We start from the raw sequence: 21,246 nt of genomic DNA, 5'->3' as shown, positions 1-21,246 counted from the left end.
AAAATCGAAAATAGTAATAGCACTTATTTATAAAAGAAGATAATTTATGCTAAATGTAAGCATAAAACAATTAATTTCAAAACGCTAAAACATTTTTTAAAGCTACACCTGATTAACATAAGCCATGATATAAATTGTGTGACCAATGATAGCAAGATGAAACCTCCAGTTGTAACCATAAATTGCAGCCACTGAACTCTACACACTCTATGGTTGCAGCCTAGTTTGGTTTTACGCAGTGTGCGTAAAGGATTAATCACATAACATAGGCCTACGCGTTTTACGGCTGTTTAGTAAAATGGCGGAGCAAAGGGAAGGAAGCTCTGTTCAACTACACCAGGAGGACGTCGATAAAAATAGTAAGTAAACTCTGAACTGTCGACGTTTTACTCAAACTAAATTCGTTTTTCATTTTATTAAAAATATTATTTTTGTACAGTACAATTTCTTCTCATTGAAATTGCTCAGCATTTGACTTTTATAACCGCTGAAGTAATCGATGGCCTCATCACGGAGCTCCGCCACAGGACCTAGTTGTAAACAATACGAATTTCACGAGATTTTGTTTTGTTAAGCCTGACGGGTCACAAATAAGTACTGTCGTTGTAATTGTATATGGACTCGATTTGTTTTCTTTCGATACATTTTTTGTTGTTGTCTGCGTAGCCTACTGTTAATTAGAAGTATAGGTTATTGTGCCATGGTCTGAACACGGAGCTCCGCAGCAGGACCGTGATGGTTGCATATTCCATATTTCCGACGACCTACCTCCCTTAACGCATAACGTTAGTACATTATGCTACAGTTCTGGTTTTGTTTTAAAGCTGCGTTGCCCGGAAGATGAAAACAATTATGGGAAATGACGATATTTTCAAAGATTCATAACCAAGAAATCCCAATGGGAACTAAAAATAATAAAACACGAATTTGGTTTATTTCCTAGTTAAACCGTTAAACCACCAGCGTGTACTTAGCGGTGGGACGAAACCATGCCATTGTGCACCCGATTTATGCAGTTAATGACAATCCTCACTCTCCTTCACTCGTTCTAAATGAGTGAACCGATTTTTATTTATTTCGCATTTCTTAGAATTGAGTTTTCTCCGAATTTTATTAAAATATTTAAAAATGTCAGATACAGTGGATTAATTCAGTTAGTTTAGAATAATTATTTTGACTGGATTCTTATGATAAATACATTAACTCGCATTTCTTTATTTTCCTAAAGTTTTCAGCGTGTTGATGTACCGCGTGTTGAAATATTTTCGGCATACTAAAAGTGTTATTGAATTGCCACATATAATCGTATCAGGCAAGTACTGGTACCTGTGGGTGAAACTAAATTCATCCTGGGCCAGATGGACTGAGTGTTCCCTCCACACCAGACCTGGGCATTTTACGGCCCGCGGGCCGGATGCGGCCCTTTGGTTGACTCTGACCGGCCCGCGTAAGGTTCATAAGAAATTACAAAATAAACTTTTTTTTTTTTTTTTTTCGTATTTTCTTATTACCTCATACGTGGATTAAATGTGCATGGCTTTTATTTTGAAGTTATACACCCTGTGTTTTTTACGTAGTGCATAGGGACGTAAGGTACGTACGTGATGCGTGTTACCACAGAGCTGAAAAAACTGCTAAAAAAACTTTTAGGCTCTGTGCGTGTTACTGAATGGACGTTAGCTGTCTCGACGACTTTCACCCCCAAAATGTCAACTAAAAAAAGAAAGGTAGACGCTGATGCAGCAACCAGGGATGCAGCAACCAGGACCAGCTTTGTAATTTCCCACAAAATCGCTAAAAACAGTAAGCCATTCTCAGAGGGCGAGTTCGTAAAAGAGTGCTTGGTGGACTCTGCAGCCCTACTATGTCCTGAAAAAAAAGAAGCTTTTGAGCACGTCCCGCTGTCCAGGCGCACCGTGACAAGAAGGATCGAGGACATTGCGGTAAATTTGGAACTTCAGCTGCAACGTGATGTGGCAAATTTTGACTTTTTCTCTTTGGCTTTGGACGAGAGCTGTGATGTCCGTGACACAGCCCAGCTACTTGTATTTGTCCGTGGGATAACGGACTTCAAGATTACAGAGGAGCTGGCAGCAATGCGCTCAATGAAAGGGACAACGACGGGGAGCGATTTGTTCACGGAGGTAAATGCATGCATGGACACGCTGGGACTGAAATGGGACAGACTGACGGGTGTTACAACGGACGGTTGTCCAAATTTAACAGGGAAAAATGTCGGGCTGTTGAAACGTTTGCAAGATAAAGTGACTGAAAACAACGCAGATCAGAAAGTAGTATTTTTGCATTGTATTTTACATCAGCATGTGTTGTGCAAGTCAGTGCTTAAAATTGACAATGTGATTGATGTTGTAACTAAAATAGTTAACTTTATTAGGGCACGAGCATTGAATCACAGGCAATTTGTTGCACTTTTAGAGGAGCACGAGACAGAACATGTTGATATCAGCTATCACACAGCTGTGAGATGGCTCAGTCTGGGTAAAGTGCTAAAAAGAGTCTGGGATCTGAAAGCAGAAATCCGAGAGTTTTGTGAAAAGAAAGGCAGAGACATCCCAGAGCTCTCAGATGAGAAGTGGATGGCAGATTTTGCATTTGCTGTTGATGTGACCGCACTGATGACTGCACTGAACACCAAACTGCAAGGCAAGGGCCTTTTCATCCATGAAATGCACAACCTAGTGAAGGCTTTCATGACGAAGTTACAGTTTCTTTCGAGGCAACTGGAGAGCAACAATCTTACTCACATGCAAACCCTGAAAGAAGTCACACCATCAGATGATAACCTCCGCAGGTACTCATCCATGTTAGGAGCACTGCATGATGAGTTTTCAAGGCGATTTAAAGATTTCAGAACAATGGAGAGTGAAATGCACTTGATTTCCTCTCCATTTACCTGCAATGTGGATGATGTGCCTAGTGATGTCCAGCTGGAACTCATTGACCTGCAGTCTGATGCAGTACTCACAGAGCACTTTAAGTCACAACCACTGCTGCAATTCTACTCTTCTCTTAAGCAAGAGAAGTTTCCAAACATGAGGAGACATGCTCAGAAGATGTTTGTTCTCTTTGGATCTACCTACATATGTGAACAAACATTCTCAGTGATGAAGTTTAATAAGTCCAGATACAGATCCTTTCTCACTGATGATCATCTGTCAGCTGTGCTTCGCATCTCAACCTCAAACATTCACCCTGACTTTGATGCACTTGTTAAAGACCAACAGAGACTAGATTTCTCTCACTGAACAAGAAAAAACTGAAAAACGCAGAATGAGTGACAAGTGAAAATGTTTTAACTACAAATGTAGGCATCATTATTTTTCTAATATGATGTATCTTACTGAATTTGGCTGAAAATGGTCACTAATGTAATGAATCAAAAACTGTTCAAATGTTCACATTTTGTTAACCATTATTTTAGGAAATTTTATTGAGTAAATGTCATTTTTCCTAAGACAACCTCTCTTTTTCATTGCTCAATTTTAACTTATACTCTTACCAGTCTTACCAACTAATCAAAACAATTAATATTATGCAGACTTTTGTCCAGCCTTTTGGTCCGGCCCTCCATAATATTTTCTTGTTCTCATGTGGCCCCATGTAAAAAATAATTGCCCACCCCTGCTCCACACTGTTGATGCTTCCTCAAAAATAACAAACGCAATCTACAGAATCTGATGTAATTAGGCTTATTGTAAGCAACTCAAAGTAACATACAAGAAACAGAGGCTGATCCGCACGAAGCAGCTCTGAGCTCAACTCTAAATACACTCTTCCTTTATACTGTTTTCTAGCTCCACCTGTTGTGGAGCTTAAACCCAAACCCCTCCTAACTGGCTTATCCCACTCTTACAACTGCATAGATTTCCCAACAATATTTCCAAGCCCCCATCCCTTAATATAAAAAATAAATGGTTAAATGTTCTAATTCTTGCCAAACAGTTACGTATTCTGTCCTGATCTAACCCATCCTACATCTGCATGGCATTATGCCCTACACATAACATATACTGGTAATACAATTTACTACAGCAATTTAATAAGTGAGGACTACAGTAGACAGCGATGATAGATAATGACAGTGGTATGCAATGAGTGTAGATAATATATAATAAGTGATAATGATAAGCAATGACTGTGAACCTCTCAACCTTCCTTCCACATTTCTCCTTCCACATTTTCAAATTCTCTAACAAAGACGTCTTCATTAACAACCTTGACCATCTATCACTTCAGTACAGCGGGCTCCCTCCCTCCTGACAAAAACATGTTTTTTCCCAATTTGATATTCAGCTACATCTTCTTTCATGGTGACCAATGATAAGGTAAATAGTACCAGGCTGTACACTGGCCTTGAGGGCAGGTGCAGCTCCAGGCCCTAAGGCAACAATTAAACCATTATATCCTGCATTCTCCAAAGGCCCACCGCACAGGGTGTGAGGCCTACTGCACAAAGTGTAATGAATGAAAAGGCATTAAAAAACATATATCAATAATGTGAATAAGATAATGATTAAATCTGCATATTCCTCAACATACCGTATGATTTGTTTCCCCTCTGTGCGATAGTAAGTATACAGTATGATTTTTTCTCTCTCTCTGTTTGTGTGAAGGTGGAGACCCTCATGGAACACCACTCATCACACAAGAGGAGAAAATCAGACAGCTAGCTCATGTTGTGGGGACCCTCAGTAGTTCTGTTAAAGTGGAAGCTGGTCTGGGCAATGAGAAAACTGCATCTGCCTCTTCCACAGGTACATACAGAGACCAATTTCTAACTCTGCTTTCTGAAGTGTAGATATTTGTTTAAGAGTATGGGTACAGAAGGTTTAAGGTAAATATACCCAAATAAGTGTCACTGCTGCAACTTCTGCTTGTTGGTAGATGTATTTACGGACTGAGAGCAAATAGATCAAGACATAAAAAATAAAAAAAAACATTCTCGTGCTATTTCAGAGAGACACATATCCATTCAGACTAAGCTGGAGGACCTGGAGACGCTGGCTGACTTGAATGGGCGTGAGTTACTGTTCTTTTCTTGAATTATGCTCTGTGGGTCTTATATGCTGAGTCTACTTGCTGTACACAGGTGGATGTTCACTCTATGGGTTGTTTCTACAGCTGGGAAAAAGGCCTGCCCCCTCTGCCCAGAAGAGAAGTTTAAAGCCTGCTACAGTCACAAGCTACGACGACATCTACAGAACCTACACTGGAAGGTCTACGTGGATTTTGAAGGTATGCGTACAATATCCCTTTTTATCTTGTGGGTCTTGTAGGTATGTTCCTTCTGTACAGTACAGTAAGCCTGATTTTGTTCTCACTTAGGGCAGAAGATGTGTATCTGTCATCTTCCCTGTCGACAGCTGAAGGCCAGCCTCAGTGGAGACCAGGTGTGACCCTGTCAGTCAAACGTTAAACTGTCCACACTCTTCTTCATGGTCATCAGGCAGCAGACGTGGTTGGGCAGAACATGCAGCTTGTGTGAAATAGTTACTGCACGTGTATGCGAATGCGCGTGTGCATGTGTAATAAAGCAAGCTGTTTGTCCAGTCTCCAGGTCGATTGGTGGCTCATTACCACTGTGTGGTGTGCTCCGTCACCATTACTCGCAAGACGGACATGATTAGCCACCTGAAGCGCCATATAAACAAGGGCGAGACTGTGGCCAGCTACACTGGAGGATCTCACGTCCCCTTTGAGGATCCAGGTAAGACTGAAGTCACTGTTGGCATTCATTGTCTGGTCATATTAGATGGCCCTGCACAAGGACCACTGCAGTTTAGTATCTGCTGAAAAAATGCTTTGAAAATAATGACGAGTGGGCTTTGGATACTGGCTGTGGCAAGGTGGTCCATACATACATGCGTAGATCACATTATTGTGAGATGAAGAGCAATTACATACAGAAGGTAAATTAACAATGGAATGGCTATTGCCATTCTCTCTTACAATGGATATCTACATTTTTTCCTGTTCCCTCCTAATAGTTCATATTGGGCAGGCCTATGAAATAATGAAGGAACTGGGTACCAATGTGCAGCTCCTCCCCAACCACACCACTCCACAGAAGAGCGATACCTATTTCAATCGCAAGATGAAAACAAATCGGTGAGGGCATCACATTTGATTCCTTTGTCATATGATCCTCTGTAATTCACCCTTTATTGTTGTTTGTGAGTTGAATTGCTTATTTTTCCCCCTTCTGTTTTTTCCCCCAATATCTGAAGTGTTCTATTTTTAACCATAAAGTGAAAGTAGTTAAAGTTGGGCATCTGTGTGTTTGTTTGCAGACAGTTGGTTTTCTGCTGCCTGGCTGTTCTGGCTGAAGAACGGAATCCCCTGGAGTGTCTGGATGCTTTTGGAGCCACAGGTAACTTCAGCCGACATTGTTCTGCACTGCAGTGATGCAGGATTGACCACAGTGTTGGCAGGTTTCTGCTCAATTGCTATTTTTACTGTTCAGCCATTTTTGCTGCTCTTTTCAGAAGTTGAGTTCATAGCCAGGAAGCCTGGAAGCCTGTGGCACTACAGAATGTCAATATCAAAAACTGAGAAGCGATTATTTAAAGCCATAAAGAATGGACTTGCCTAATATATGAAAAGCATGGATATCTAACCCCATCACTGTCAGGAAATGTGTGTGTGTGTCTGTGCTTGTGTGCATACATTTGCGTGTGTGTGTGTGTGTCTGTATTTGCTTTAATACTAAATAAGAAGAAACTGTGTGTGTTCTTGTCCATCTGTATGCAGGGATCATGGGCCTACAGTGGGCCAAACACCTGCGGAATGCTGTCAAGGTGACCATCAATGACATCAACGAGGCCTGCGTCAAAATGATCCGTGAGAACTGCCTCCTCAATCGCATCCGGGTTGAGGGCGGGCGGGTGCCCCGCAACACCGACGCGGAGGAGGACGTGGAAGGGGTGCCCATTTCCACAGTGGAGGTCGTCAAGATGGATGCCAATGTCATCATGCACCTACGACCATTTGACTACATGTGAGCATGAAGCGATCTCACTGTGTTAAATGTGTGAAACCCAGCTCAAAATCCAAGAATGTTTTGAAAAGATGTATTGATTGCCCCCACCTCCTTGTAAAATATGAAAATGTTAATAAAGTTAAAAAAAGAAAAGATGGCTTGACCAGGCTATACAAGAGCATTCAGGATCAGTGGAGGAGAGTTGTAACATACCCAATACATGAACGCAGTTCTGTTTGAACAGCATTTGTATGTATTTTGCGATGTTGTCAGACACCTGGACCCCTTCGGCACGTCGGTGAACTACCTGGACGCGGCTTTCAGGAACGTGCGGAATCTGGGCATCGTGTCGGTGACGTCCACGGACACGGGCTCGCTCTACTCCAAGGCCCTGAACGTCACCCTGCGGCACTACAGCTGTCAGATCGTCAGGACCGAGTACTACAGAGAGCTGGCGGCTCGCATGGTGGTGGCGACGATAGCGAGGTGCGGCGGGCCACACTGTTTTCCCCACCCCGTTATTCACCCAGTGTGTGCATTTATAGATCTGTGTGTTCCTGGATCTATTTAACCCGCCTGTTAAGTGTCAAAATCCTATTGATATGTGCTGCTTAATTGAGTCGTGTCCGTCTGTGTGTGGGCACATTTGCGTGCAAGTGAATGTATGAGAGAATGTCGGCATATGTGTATTGTGTACATGTGCATATGCATCTTGGTAACTGAGAGTATGTGAGAATTTGTTCTTTGCGTGTGTGTGCATTTGTGTGTATCTGTGAGTGAGATTGTGTGTGTGTGTGACAGAGTATGTGTATGCATCTGTGAAAGTGTTTGTGTATGTGACTGAGTGTGTGTGTGTGTGTGTTGGTGGGTGTGTGTGCGTCTGTGAGTGAAAGAGTTTGTATGTGACTGAGTGTGTGTTTGTGTATGTGACTGACTGAGTGTGTGTGTGTGTTGGGGGGTGTGTGCGTCTGTGAGTGAAAGAGTTTGTATGTGACTGAGTGTGTGTTTGTGTATGTGACTGAGTGTGTGTGTGTGAGTGAGTGAGTTTGTGTATGTGACAGAGTGTGTGTGTGTGTTTGTGCGTGCGTGCATGCGTGCGAGTGAGAGAGAGTTTGTGTATGTGACTGAGTGTGTGTGTGTGTGTGTGTGTGTGTGTGTGTGTGTGTGTGTGTGTGTGAGTGAGAGAGAGTTTGTGTATGTGACTGAGTGTGTGTGTGTGTTTGGGTGAGTGAGTTTGTGTGTATGTGCATGCGTGCGTATGTATGTGTGTGTGGGTGAGTGAGAGAGAGAGAGAGTTTGTGTACGTGACAGTGTGTGTGTTGGATTGGCAGGGCAGCAGCTCGCTGTAACAAAGGCATTGAGGTACTGCTGGCTGTGGCATTGGAGCACTTTGTTCTGGTGGTGGTGCGGGTACTGAGGGGCCCCACGCAGGCAGACGAGGCCGCCAAGAAGATCCGCCAGCTCATTCACTGCCAGTGGTGTGAGGAACGGGTCTTTCTGAAGGCAGGGAGCATGGTGGAGGGTAAGGCTGGTCTCTGGCTTCCACTCAGATTCATTTATGCATCTTATAATAATAGGTTTTATTTATATAGCACCTTTCACATAAAATGTAGCTTAAAGTGCTCTACATTCAGCACTAAAATCAAAACAGTCTCTTTAACTTTAACTTTAACTCTTTAGTCTTACTGCTGTATTTAAGTATTATATTTTGATTAATGATGAGATAAGGATGATAATTTGATCTTTGTAAGCAACTAAGCATCTTTATGCTTTAGGTTGGTTCTGTGAACTTATACATTTTCACCTCATTCCTCTCTGCAGAGAGCCTGTACAGACAGCTGCCCTGCAACTGCCACGGAAGCATGCCGGGAAAGACGGCCGTGGAGCTGGGTCCCCTCTGGTAGGCTTCCGCCCGTCCTCGCTCCGCACGGCCCCGCCGCGCGCGCTCTCAGGGCCGAGGAGAGCGCCACCTGCCCGCGGCCTCACCGTCTCCGTTTCTCCGTCCAGGGCGGGGCCTCTGTTCAACACCGGCTTCCTCAGGAGGATGCTGTTCGCGGCGGTGCACCACAGCATGGACGACATTCAGCCCCTGGTGAAGCTGCTGATCTGCGAGTCCGAGTGCACCACCCTCAAGCCCCTCTCCACCCACGGCCACGTTCTCCTCTCCAACCAAGGTGCGCCGCTCGGGCCTACTGACCCACAAGGCTCCTTTTTTACACTGATTACATCCACCCGTTTGACCGTGTGTTTTTTCATGTGTCGCCCACAGTGGAATGCGGCGTGGTCATTAAGACTTCACAGAAAGCAGAGGAGGCTTCGTCGGCCGACCAATCGGGTATCGGCTTTTCTGTTTCGTACGAGTTGGAAGGGAAACAAAATGGGAGTGATGTGATTTGGACCGGGTTAAGATTTGTTGGGAAGTTGCGCATTGGGCGTGTTGATTGAAGAGCGTGTGTGTTTCAGGGAAGAGGAAGATGACTGAAGAGTCTGGGAACGTGGTGAAAAAGGCTAAACCTGAGGCGTCGCTGGAACACCCTCCCTTCTACTACAGCATCCATCGCCACAGCATCCGCGGCATGAACATGCCCAAGTGAGTCACAACAGGGAGTGTCCGGCTGAGTCTGAGAATCAGGCATTACTGGAGCCAGGAAAGCATTACTGCATCTCTGGCTTTCAGCTGAGAGAATGATTCCAGACTCTTTATCAAGCTTAACCCTTTAAAGGAGCCAGATCACAAATATGCGATTAGAATATTCTTAACTGAACATTCTAATGCTGATGTAACCATGACTACACAATGAGGTTTCAGAATCGAACATTGACTTCATATCATTCCAAAAAGTCTACTCTTCAAAGGGTTAACAAGAAGTGCTCATTTCTGTACACCTCTGCTCCTTCAGGTTGAACAAATTCCTCCAGTACCTGTCAGAGGCCGGTTTCAGAGTGAGCCGGACCCACTTTGACCCGACGGGGGTGCGCACGGACGCCACCCTGGACCAGTTCAAGGCGGTCCTCACCAAGTACAGCGTGCCGACCTACACCACGTCCCAGACCGGGGGCCTCGGGCTGAGCGCTGAGGAGGGGGGCAGGAAGGTGGAGTGACTCACTGGAGCTAAAGACTGGCACCTGCCGTCACCACGTTCTGACTGCACTGACTTCTTATCTTTACTGCTGACAACGGCGTTTGTGTTTTTACTTTTTAACGCGTATGGCTTACTGCACATGAACGTACATTTAGAAAATTACACTATATGCGTTTCATTATAATGGCTATGCCTCACTGCCCACACGCACAAACACACACACACACACACACGACTACTAGCATCATAGCATAATAACCCTTCTAATATGCACTGATTTGGTGCAATCCTGTCCATTATGGGTTGTTGGTGTGGTCACCTGCAGTACTCCAGCAGTAAGTGGAAATGAGGATAGGCTCATTGCACTAAGGAGTCTCTCAGCATTCTGCAATATTCACGCACATTAATACCCTTTACAAATCATTTAGCACATTTGTAAATGGTACTGAATTTCAATTGCAGTAGAACCTCAGTCAGTGTTTCAGACTAGCTGGTCAAATGGGTAGGAAATTTAAAGTAGCATGTGAAATTGTCTTATCAGGATCCATACCATAATTGATATAAAAAGGCCAGCATCAAACAGAAAAGAATGTAAAAATATAAAAATATGAGAGAGGTGAAAATTGCAAACGCATACAATTTTGGAAGGTCAAACATTTGACAAAAAGAAGGGTCAGAACAAAACGTGGTCAAAGACAAAGTCATTAGGAGATACTACTGTACATCATTGGGAAACAAATGATGTCAGAAAATGAGGAAAAAATAAGGCTGCAGTAATGTAGTTATGCATTAGTGTAATTTCCAAAGTTCTGAATAACTTCCATTCCAAATGTGTTTATCTGAGGTTCTATGCTATGTGGTACATACATTGCAGAAGCAAAGTTGCACAGACTGCATGGGTCTGCAGTTGGGGGGTTACTGACTAGCTTTGGCCCAGTCATTGTTTTATTTACTGTGAAGGCTTGCAATACTATAGCCAGAGCACATTGCAAGACAATATTCTTAAAATGTGATTTAAATTTTTGTTCTCTTGAACACTGCTTGGCATATTATATTTCTTTTAAGAAAAAAATGTTGTGCGTACAGTAAATCATTTACTGTGTGGTTTTGTGAATAAACTCCATACGTGCAGTGTTTGATGGACTCGTTATGCTGTACTTTGTCTCAGTAGCAAGTGTGTTTTAATTTCAATTATTGCCTAACCTAGTTAAGGGTCCGGTGACATAATAAACCCGGTCCAGCTTATTCATACGTATTCCCACTTTCACTTTTGCAGTGTGGTCTGTAGAAAAGCTTCAACTTCCAATATCCATGGCCAAACAGTTCAGGATTCAGCATGGCAGGAAAAAAAGCAATCGTGAAAATGCAGGAACAGAGAGCATCTCTACCCACGTGGAAAAAAATAGTATGCTGTAATATACCCAAAGTATATAATTTTATACTTAAGAATACTTGAAGTGTAATTAAAAAGTTTATATAAAGTATGCTTAGTATACTATTTCACATGGACTGTGAGTTACGACAGGATAAAAGAATAACAAAAGGATGATTGGGGAACTGTGAGCCAAGCAAAATAACAAATACAGGAGCTTTTTTTTCTTGCGTTTATACATTTTTCCCCAAACAACATGAATAACCGTAAACCAATATTAATGAAATTACACATTCAACTTAAAGCAGAACCAGCTACAGATAGATACCCCCCCCCCCCCCCCCCCCCCCCCACTAATAATTTAGGTATATTTTGTTTAAATTACGGGTTAATGGTTTCATTTACAGTGCTCAGGACAAAACGAGCCTCATTTCTTAAAAGGTCAAATATTCACATTCAGCATCTGTGGTGCAGCACACTATAATTACATCCCAGTCCTGTTTTGTACAAACTGTCATGTTGCACAGGCAGATGATTAATGGAGGAGGAAAAGAGCCTGCTGTAACAGCATCAGGGCCCACACAGCTCTGTCCTTAAAAATCCGCATCAGCCGTTTGTGAGGTGCATCTTTTTGTATTAAGTGCTTTTGTCTGATTGTTGGCTAAAAATGAAAGCCAGATACATGCTCAGAGACACTCTGGCTCATTAGATGAACTACTGGGTGAAACTTGCTTGCCTAAATACAGTTTTCTTTTAAATGCAAAAGTTAAACTTTAAACAGAAAAGCAGTCGGCCCTCTCTAACAGGTCAACTAATGTCTTACGGATGATTGACAGGGACTTGGAGGCTAATGTGCAAGGCTCACATTACACTAAAACAGGCATGGATTTAATCAATTCATTGCCAAATAAAAAGTGCTTGATCTGAACATTAAACAGAATGGAATTTTTGTGATTCATACAAATAATAAATGATACACGATACCCCACACACACGCACGCGTGCACATACACTTTATCCCGTACAAAAGACGAAAAAGAAGCCACAGTTACTCAAAACAGGAGGTCCTGCGACTAATGACTCGCAACAGGAAAGGGATGAGAGGAGGAATGGTGGCAGTTTTTTGGCCTGTCCCATGGCAGGTCTATTTGTGTTCCTTGGTGGGGGCGAAGTACAGTTCCATGGGCTTGTTGACCTTCCAGTATTTCTCACTGACCAATTCCAAAGAGAAGGACCCATTCAGGACCTGGGACAGTGAGGACAGAGAGACGTCACATAACCCACATTTGTATCCTCCCGGCTTGATCGCTGTAATGTTTTATTGTCCAGTTGTACAATTCACCCCTGAAACATCCCCAACTTGTACAGAATGCAGCTGCTAGAGTTCTTACTAAGAAATGGGAACATCAGTCCAGTGCTCAAATCTCTGCACTGGCTGCATTCAAATTTAGAATTTACTAGATTCAGCTGTTAACGTATAAAGCTCCAGACTATCTTAGTGAGTTACTTATTCCTTACTCTCCTTTGAGATAACCAGCATTTTAAGAATGAAGTAATGTGGAAATGCCATGTATATATGAAATTACAATGGGTGTAGAGCCTTCTCTTACAGAGCTTGTGTCTGATGGAACAATCTACCTATGCACTCTGTCTTTAAATGTCACCTTAAAACTTACCTCTTTAGCCAATCCTAAAGTTGGCCATTCATATAGTTCTACTGTATATCCTGTCAAATGATCAAGTTTAATCATGGAGTTTATGAAGATAGGTGCAGTTGCCTAGACTGCTGAGTGGGCTGGGGCATACTTGCAGTGCTGCCATTCAAGCTGTCAGGACCACATGCTCACTTATTAAATCTAAGGAGCACTTGTTAATGGGCTGTTTGCACACATCCAAGGTGTCAAGCTAGCCATTATAGAGCTGACACACTTGGTAGATTAGCCTGTGTTTCTCCTGCCCATCCCTCACCCTGAATTCATGGACCACTCCAGCCTGTTTCCTTGCTCTGGTCATGGACCACTCCAGCCTGTTTCCTTGCTCTGGTCATGGACCGTTGCAGCCTGTTTCCTTGCTCTGGTCATGGCCTGCTACAGCCCTGTTCCTACCCTGGTTCATGTCCACGTCTTGACACAGCCTGAAGCTCCAGATGTATCACTCAGGCCCTCTAATCTGCACTATACTGAACAATACAATTTGGACTTGTTAGTTTATTAGCTCAACTGTGACCTGCTCAGCCCATTTTATTTGCTGTGATTGATCCCTTATTACATTTATGTTACATCCATTCTACCACCTCCATTCTACCACTGCTTTACACCAGGCCATCTAGTGTAGGACAGGCTCCTCTTTTGAGCTGAGCTACCAGGAGACAGACCAACGATATGACCTAGTTATGGCACAGTCTGGACAGGTAGGCTTTTGGTTCAGCCCTGGAATATTGTGGTTCTGACGGCTGCAGATAACTCTCTCCGCCACTGGGGGGCAGTAATTTATAAGGACAGTTGACATGCATGGCCTCTGTGAGGAGGAAGACCCAAACACTCAGAAGTCACCCAGCAGAGAGGTATTCCAGGTGCAACAATCCAAATCATGCTTGTAGAAATACAATCAATTGTTAAGTGCTACGGGAATAATTGGGAATAACAGTTTCATTAAATTTCAATAGCACAGACATGAATAAGCCATAGTTCAGACAGCAAAAAAACTAGCTGTGCATTATAAACATTAAATGGGGTTAAACATGCAGTTGCATACTTATCATACTTATCATTTTTCAGGGGTACTTTTTTTGGTCTCGGTTTCTATCTGACTCACAGACATGCATAACCAGTCCTCCAGATGTACGCAAGATCAGCCGCAACATTAAAACCACCTACCTAATATTGTGTAGGTCCCCCTCGTGCTACCAAAACAGCTCTGACCCGTCAAGAGATGGACTCCACCTCTGAAGGTGTCCTCTGGTATATTTGGATTTCTGTATATATTTGTATCTACTGTAAATTTGTATCTGATATTTTGTATCTACTGTAAATTTGCATCTGATTGTGTTAATTTGTTGACTTTGATGCTGCAACAGTGCAAATTCCCCCCAGGGATCAATAAAGTACACTACTACTAATTACATTATTGGTTTTTATTACATAAAAAATTTGAAATGGATTACATTATTGGCAGTTATTACACTATTGGTAGTTTATTACATTATTAGTTGCTACAGGGCTATAAAAAGCTAAGATATTGTTAGAGGGTGAATTATTTCCACATGATTCAAAAAACTCTTGACGGGTCAGAGCTGTTTTGGCGGCACGAGGGGGACCTACACAATATTAGGCAGGTGGTTTTAATGTTGTGGCTGATCGGTGTGTATGGTCTGGCAACACCAAAAAATGGATCCCTCCCTCTAGATCCCTCCCTTTTGAGCTCATCTTCCACCATTGCCAAAATGAGTTGTTTTTGAGCTTCAGAACTACAGGTGAAGGGCTGTTACAAACTGTCAACACTGCTGCACAAGTACCCTGTATGCCAGCGGAGCCTGATGCACCTACCGTGAACTGACTGTTGGCAGTGGGGATGTAGATGGTGTATTGCTTCTCACTGGCTGCCTCCACATTAATGGGGCTGGCATCTCCATTCTTACGAAGCTCCTCGAGGGCTAACCTCACAGCCAGGTACTTGGACAGGTGGTCGACTGTGGCATTTCCAGAAGTTTTGATGTACCTGGGGACAAATCCAATATCACACTCAATTAATAACAGGTATTACTCTACACCCAATGCCTAAGGCACTGTGATTGGTAAAGTTACTCCAGCTTACAAATGATTATATTCTATTATAATTATATATTGTATTTTATTTGTGAACATTATCTGTTAACACAAATATTTACTAATATATAAAGTGCACTAATATATATTTGCACTTGAGACCACTGCATGTTTGCCTGGCAGTGTTTCCAGTACCATCTACAGGAGCACCACAGGCACAGTTCAAGCACTGTTTCTATTCACACTTTATACAGCTTATTTTAAATATAATACCCCTGCAGGTCATCTTCAGAAATTTTCTGATGTCTCTTTAACGGTGGACAATGATCATGGGGCGTACAGAAAGAAAACTGAGGAGTTTGTTAAAAGGAGCCAAGAAAACTGGCTCCAACTTAATGTAAACAAGAGCAAGGAACATGGTGTTTAGGATGGTGGATAGGAAAAGCCACCCTGTGCCCCCATTTTCATAGTGCCATCATACAAGTTTCTGGGGGTCCATATTGATCATAAGTTGGACTGGTTGCATTGTCGGATATCTGTTTTTTTTTTTCTATCCCCTTCAAGAAACAGACAATGTAATTTGATTGGGCCAACTTTCTCTGTGTGATCATTTGAATGTATCCACTTTATCTCTGTCTCCCTTCCCCTCCTCAAACATCAAAAGGAAACATCTTTTGGCAGTTCGGGTCACCCGAAGGTCTTCTGTATACAAACATGGGGTGTCTGGAGTTTTCACTCCTTTGAAAGTTTATTGCTTTATTACTTGAAGACACAGGACTCATAGACCCAGGTGGCTAAGAATCCCATTAAAAAGGACATTCATGTTTGGTCTCATCATAAAGAATGTAAACAAATTCATCTTTTCATAATAATCTCATAGTGCTTAGTACTGCTTCCAAAAACATAAGGCCACTTAAATATGTAAATCTGCCAGCCTTGTGATAAGACCCCATCAGACCCTCCCACACCACACCCATCTAACCAGCTATTCTCCCCCTCTCTCTCAACCACTCCGTTCGTCTCCCTCTCATGCAACAGCATAAAATGTGGACCTTTCTTTACTTTGAGGCTAGAGTTTTAGGGTGCTTAACAGTTAACATCTGTTGTGTTGGATTGTTCAGGGGTTGATGTCTCCTGTTGCCATCTAAGGAATCTGAACTTTACATCTGGGTCTGGTGTTTGGTGTGTGCAGGGTCTGAAGTTTTTGCCTCACTGCACATCTGGCATTTTAACATTGTCATCCCTGACTTTTTGGAATATTTGGCTGTCTTTTGGTTTCTTGGGTTTTGAGAGAAACAAGCTGTAGTTCGGTAATTTCCTTCATCCATTTCCTTTGTAACTGTTAACTGTCCATGTCTGTAACATTTATTATTTGTTAAGATGGTTTGAACCTTCGTCTTTAGATTAGATGTTTTTTTTTGGTAACTTAATAAATTCCTCAATTTTAATGTGGGTTGTACATTTTGATAAAGGATAATCCAACAGGTTGCTCTGCCTATCAACAAATCTGATCAACAAATTGATCATCCCCTCTCCCTTCCTCAGTCCGCAATCGGTTGCCCCCGGTTACTTCTCGTTTAGGGCCACACTGAAATCGTAGAGCCGGCTGTGCCTACACAGAATTCTCTCTGGAGCTCAGCTGCAAGCTGAAGCGAGCGCGGCTCTCGTTCCTGACGCTAACCCAGTAACTGACCGGTCACGACCGCGGCCTCAGAGGGGCGGGCCCACCGTGTCAGCGCCGCGTCGTCTCTCTCCATCAGCGTGGGGTGGGGCCGGAACACCAGCTCGATCTCGCTGGCCCCGTCCAGGGCCGGGTCCGCCGCGCCGTTCTCCGCCGTGTTGTCCATGTCCAGGCCCGAGTCGTCCGACGTCTTGGTGCGCTTGATGCTGGGCCCCGCCTCCTGGTTGCTGTGCACCGAGGTGTTGCTGCAGTGGGAGCTGTCGCCGTTGTCCTCCGCCCCGCTCCCGTTCTCCATCTGGTGCTTCTTGCCCCTCTGTCTGTGGGGACAGTGAGATGCAAGAGACGGGGGGGGACATTTTTAACCCCATTTTTCTGCTTCAAATGTAGAAATATACACATGGTCACCAGAACTACATTATACTATAACTTTTAACTGCAATATGTAGCCAGGCATAACTATATTCATATATACCACAAAAAGAGTACATTATAATAGAAACCTCTTGACATCATTGAAAGAAAATGTCATGCAGTTACATATCCAGAAATAATCTGAACATATGGTTAATGACTATATCCATCATTCATCCAAAAGTGATTTTCAATAAAAAAGCATGTTTCCACTTCCTTGATCATTTCCTTGGTGTACAAAGCTTGTCTTTTATATCACATTGTCTTTCATTCACATTCTCTACAATACATCCAGTACAGTTAACAGTTCAACTCCCGACGAAAGGCCTTCAGCTTGTGTCACCTACATGCTGTCAGACTGATTTATTGACACACAAATATATAAACACTGCAGATATTTCCTGTTTACCACAAAACACACACAGTGAAAAAAACATGACTGCACACAACAGGTTCTCACCGGTATATGGCCTGGATCTTTAGGCCCTCCTCGATGCTGTCGCTGAGGGCTTGCTGGTTGTTGTGTTTGCTGATGCGGGCCAAAACCCGCTCCTGGTGGGCCTCATATTCATCTCTGCTGGGGTAGATCTTACTGATCAGCGCGTCAAAGTTGGGGTCTGGCCTTAGGGAGCGCTTCGACACCAGCTTCTTCCTACACGTTGGACACTCTTTGTTCCTGAAGGGGAAAGTAAATCATAAGTTCAGACTGCCGGGCAGGACACGGTTGAGTGAACAGTTCAAACACTGAGAGAACACTTCAACCCACAACCTAGAGTTGCACAAATGAGACGGACGCAGAGCAGCCTTATCTAGACACCACGTCATGTGAAAATACACACCATAAATATAAATAAACTTTAATTAAATCGTTTTGCTGGAGGAAAACAAATCCGGCCCATGAAACACAGCTGAATAGAACATGGCTGCTGCTTTAGGTTATCCTGAAATAGACAATGCAATGAAGAATTATTTTCTGGGCCACCATTGAACTGTGCCTTTACGCACTGAAAAAGGCCTGGTAGGTCTTGTCAGTACTTTTACATCTCATATCTCACATGCACCCCCCCTCCACACATACACACACACACACGCACGCACACACACACATAAGCACACACACGCACACACATACACACACACACGCACCCGGATCTCAGCGCTGTTATGATGCAGTCAGCGCAGAAGCGGTGCAGACATTCTTTAGTGGTCATCGTGTTCTTCAGCATGTCCAGGCAAATGGGGCACATGAGCTCACTGTGCAGGCTGCGGGGAGACACCGCAATCTCCAGCCCGTCCGTTATGGCCTCCTGCAAGGCACAGCACAGGAAGTTACCCCTCAGCAGTGACAAACTGCACCACTGCTACGGCAGCCCCAGCCTGACTGAAAATAACATGCTAATTACCGTACGCACATCTTAGTAAGGCAGGAAATCCTCTGAATGCAACGTTACAATATGCCACTCAGTCAAATAATTGCACAAGCAATCACAATAATACAGAGCATAGCAACATCAAAGGCAGGCACATCAAAAGCTTCTCAACAAAACAGGGTTTCTACACAAGCTTTTTGTGTAGTTGTGTAGTTTCCTGTATTAGCAAACTAAATGCATCAATAATACCAGCGCAACAGATGACCATTGAAATAAGGAACAATTAACGACAAATTATAGTTGCAGTTGAGCTATATAGTTTGAGCTGTCGTGTTATTGTTTGGGGAACTTTTGGGAGAGCTTTCTCCAGACCCCTTTCCAGATGGGGGTGCTGCCATACCTTCAGCAGCCCCGTTCCCACATTAATGGGTTAGGCTCATTGCCCTTGGCTCTGTCACCAAAATTCTTCATTTTTCACAAATAGTTTAGTCTCAGTGACCAGGTGGCCACACTTTCACTGCAGGACCCCAAAGATTTCACCTGTTGGTCTATAATTGAATCAATTGAAAATGTAACCTCTTTCTAAAGAAATATTTTGTCATTCAGCACATTACAGAAAATTAAACAATTATCTGACTGATAAAAATGATAAATTGAACATTTATTCTTCATGACATGCATACCTAGTTGTACCATGTTTTATAATAATAATAAACCTTTATTTGACTAGGAAGTCACATTGAGATTAAAACCTCTTTTACAAGTAAGACCCAGCCAAGACAGGGCCAAAGCAGTATAAAACAGCATACAAAACAACAACAATGACAACAGTAGCACACAGAATAAAACAACCAACGTGATAAGTACACAGCGGACTCACAGAACTGAATTTTAAAACCTCTGCTCAATAGATTCATAACTACACTCTTTGGGTAGTGTATGATCCACGGTAAGAATGCAGAAGATAAACTCAACGGGATAAAAAAAAAAAAAGCATACAGATGATGCCTGGTCTCTTACCTGCGGGGTGCGCTGCAGTTCGTATAGGCTGAGTTCCCAAGTCTTACTGAGGGGCAGCACCCCGTTGGTCTGGACTATCTGGGTCATCGTTCCGGCTGGAGACACGCGAATGAGAGAGATGCATTAATTTAAGTAGTGACGATGAAATGTTTTGCCTCCAGATTTTTCCCTATGGACACCACAATAATCTTACCTGCTAAATCACGTCCTCGTGACGCATTTTTGAAATCAAAATATGTGCATCTTTCTGACGTTTGCGCAAAGATAATTCCCCATGGATGAACATTTGGATGATATTATGTATTTACAGACAATTTCTTCATTGAAATTAAAGGAAAGTGTTCATTACTACAGAAACATTAGGCATGCAGATGCAGATCAAAATATGTGCATCTTTCTGACGTTTGCCCAAAGATAATTCCCCATGGGGGAACATTTGGATGATATTATGTATTTACAGTCAATTTCTTCATTGAAATTAAAGGAAAGTGTTCATTACTACAGAAACATTAGGCATGCAGATGCCCCAACAACTAAACAAGTCTCACGCCGTCTTAACAATAATTCATTTAAAAAAGCATTATTGTTAATACAAATAAGCACATATGTTCCATAACTAAAGTATGCGGCTTATAAAGACATTTTTTTCAAATAACCTTCATAACACACGGAATGGTATCTACTGTACCTTACAGTTTTCATCTGACTTCACTCACAGTAATCGTCTTTTGTGTGGTAGATTTCAACTGTGCACATGCATAGCGCGTCAACAAACAATGCTCTTCCTCTTTCATTTGACAGTTCTGCATATAGTGATTGTTCCTTGTTTATTAGTAAACATAGTAAATCGTCAAAAGGCAGTCAGTTTGGTGTCTTTTATTTGACAAAAATAAGAACACAGCCAACGAGCCATGAAGGTATCCTATAGGTTCGATGCTACGTTGTTTCGATGAACCCTTGCCCTCGTATAAACTACGATGGTTTTCGGTCTTTTTCAAGCTTTGCAGGTTATCTCTATTTTTAAATGCATAATAGATAGTACATAATGTTGAATCAACGTTGTTTACTTACATTTCGTGTGTAGCCTACTGGATACACTGTAGCATATCTCCCTGCGTGTTCGTGCAAGACTCAATATGGCGAATCACGAGTCCGCAATGGACTTTGGGAAACGTAGGGAAATAAATATTCATATCACAGTTCTCTTATATGCCAATACAATATCTGACGCCGAAACGTGACCTTTTGAAATTACACGTTTTAATACGTCCTAATCGGCACATAGGTACAAAAATCTTCATAGAACGTACGTAGCCTAAAATTATCTGTCTGAAACTGTAGTCTACTTGAAATTAAAACAATTTGTGTTCAATGTTTGAAAACCAAAAGGTTTAAAATCACAAAAAGGTTTTTTATGTGATTAGACCTAATCATGCTCAAGTATTGCAATAGGCTAACACAAACATGCCTACTAATTAATACGCCTTTAACAAAGCAGCAGGCCTCCCCAAAACAGTACAAATTGTAAAAGCCCATCTTCAAATA

The 21,246-nt window shown here is 42.6% G+C and overlaps 3 protein-coding genes across 7 annotated transcripts in view; 1 reads left to right on the top strand and 2 right to left on the bottom strand.

Annotated features, from left to right (window-relative positions):
* swt1 (SWT1 RNA endoribonuclease homolog) overlaps positions 1-3,698 on the bottom strand; it is a 30,932-nt gene extending 27,234 nt beyond the window's left edge. Inside the window, exons 1-2 of one of the 4 annotated variants that reach the window (XM_035412011.1) lie at positions 3,654-3,698; positions 1,327-1,382 (exon numbers count right to left, since the gene is read on the bottom strand). In XM_035412011.1, coding sequence (XP_035267902.1) covers positions 1,327-1,348 — 22 coding nt within the window. In that variant the 5' untranslated portion in view covers positions 1,349-1,382; positions 3,654-3,698. The remainder of the gene's footprint in view (positions 1-1,326; positions 1,383-3,653) is intronic. The other 3 variants (XM_035412012.1, XM_035412017.1, XM_035412016.1) reach the window with 3 other exon arrangements.
* On the top strand, positions 281-11,220 carry trmt1l (tRNA methyltransferase 1-like). Its single transcript, XM_035412018.1, has 16 exons — positions 281-359; positions 4,635-4,775; positions 4,978-5,040; positions 5,143-5,256; positions 5,347-5,411; positions 5,572-5,728; positions 6,009-6,129; positions 6,312-6,391; positions 6,772-7,018; positions 7,274-7,486; positions 8,332-8,522; positions 8,822-8,900; positions 9,008-9,174; positions 9,270-9,335; positions 9,464-9,590; positions 9,901-11,220. Exons 1-16 carry the CDS (start codon positions 299-301, stop codon positions 10,100-10,102), a joined length of 2,094 nt encoding a protein of 697 aa, XP_035267909.1. The 5' UTR covers positions 281-298; the 3' UTR covers positions 10,103-11,220.
* Positions 11,221-11,541: 321 nt separating this feature from the next.
* LOC118224528 (E3 ubiquitin-protein ligase RING2-like) lies at positions 11,542-21,227 on the bottom strand. 2 transcript variants are annotated; one of them, XM_035412021.1, is made up of 7 exons: positions 20,773-21,227; positions 19,702-19,796; positions 18,458-18,618; positions 17,772-17,987; positions 16,948-17,226; positions 15,001-15,172; positions 11,542-12,701 (listed from the first exon to the last, which is right to left on the bottom strand). In XM_035412021.1, the coding sequence occupies exons 2-7, from the start codon at positions 19,786-19,788 to the stop codon at positions 12,600-12,602; spliced, it is 1,017 nt and encodes a 338-aa protein (XP_035267912.1). In that variant the 5' UTR covers positions 19,789-19,796; positions 20,773-21,227; the 3' UTR covers positions 11,542-12,599. The 2 variants fall into 2 exon arrangements, with proteins under 2 accessions (XP_035267912.1, XP_035267913.1); XM_035412022.1 differs by having other exon boundaries at positions 16,948-17,217.
* Between the last annotated feature and the right edge of the window lie 19 nt (positions 21,228-21,246).

Source organism: Anguilla anguilla, chromosome 4 (genome assembly GCF_013347855.1).
Source record: "Anguilla anguilla isolate fAngAng1 chromosome 4, fAngAng1.pri, whole genome shotgun sequence".
Taxonomy (NCBI): Eukaryota; Metazoa; Chordata; class Actinopteri; order Anguilliformes; family Anguillidae; genus Anguilla; species Anguilla anguilla.
This window is presented reverse-complemented; position numbering and strand designations above follow the sequence as displayed.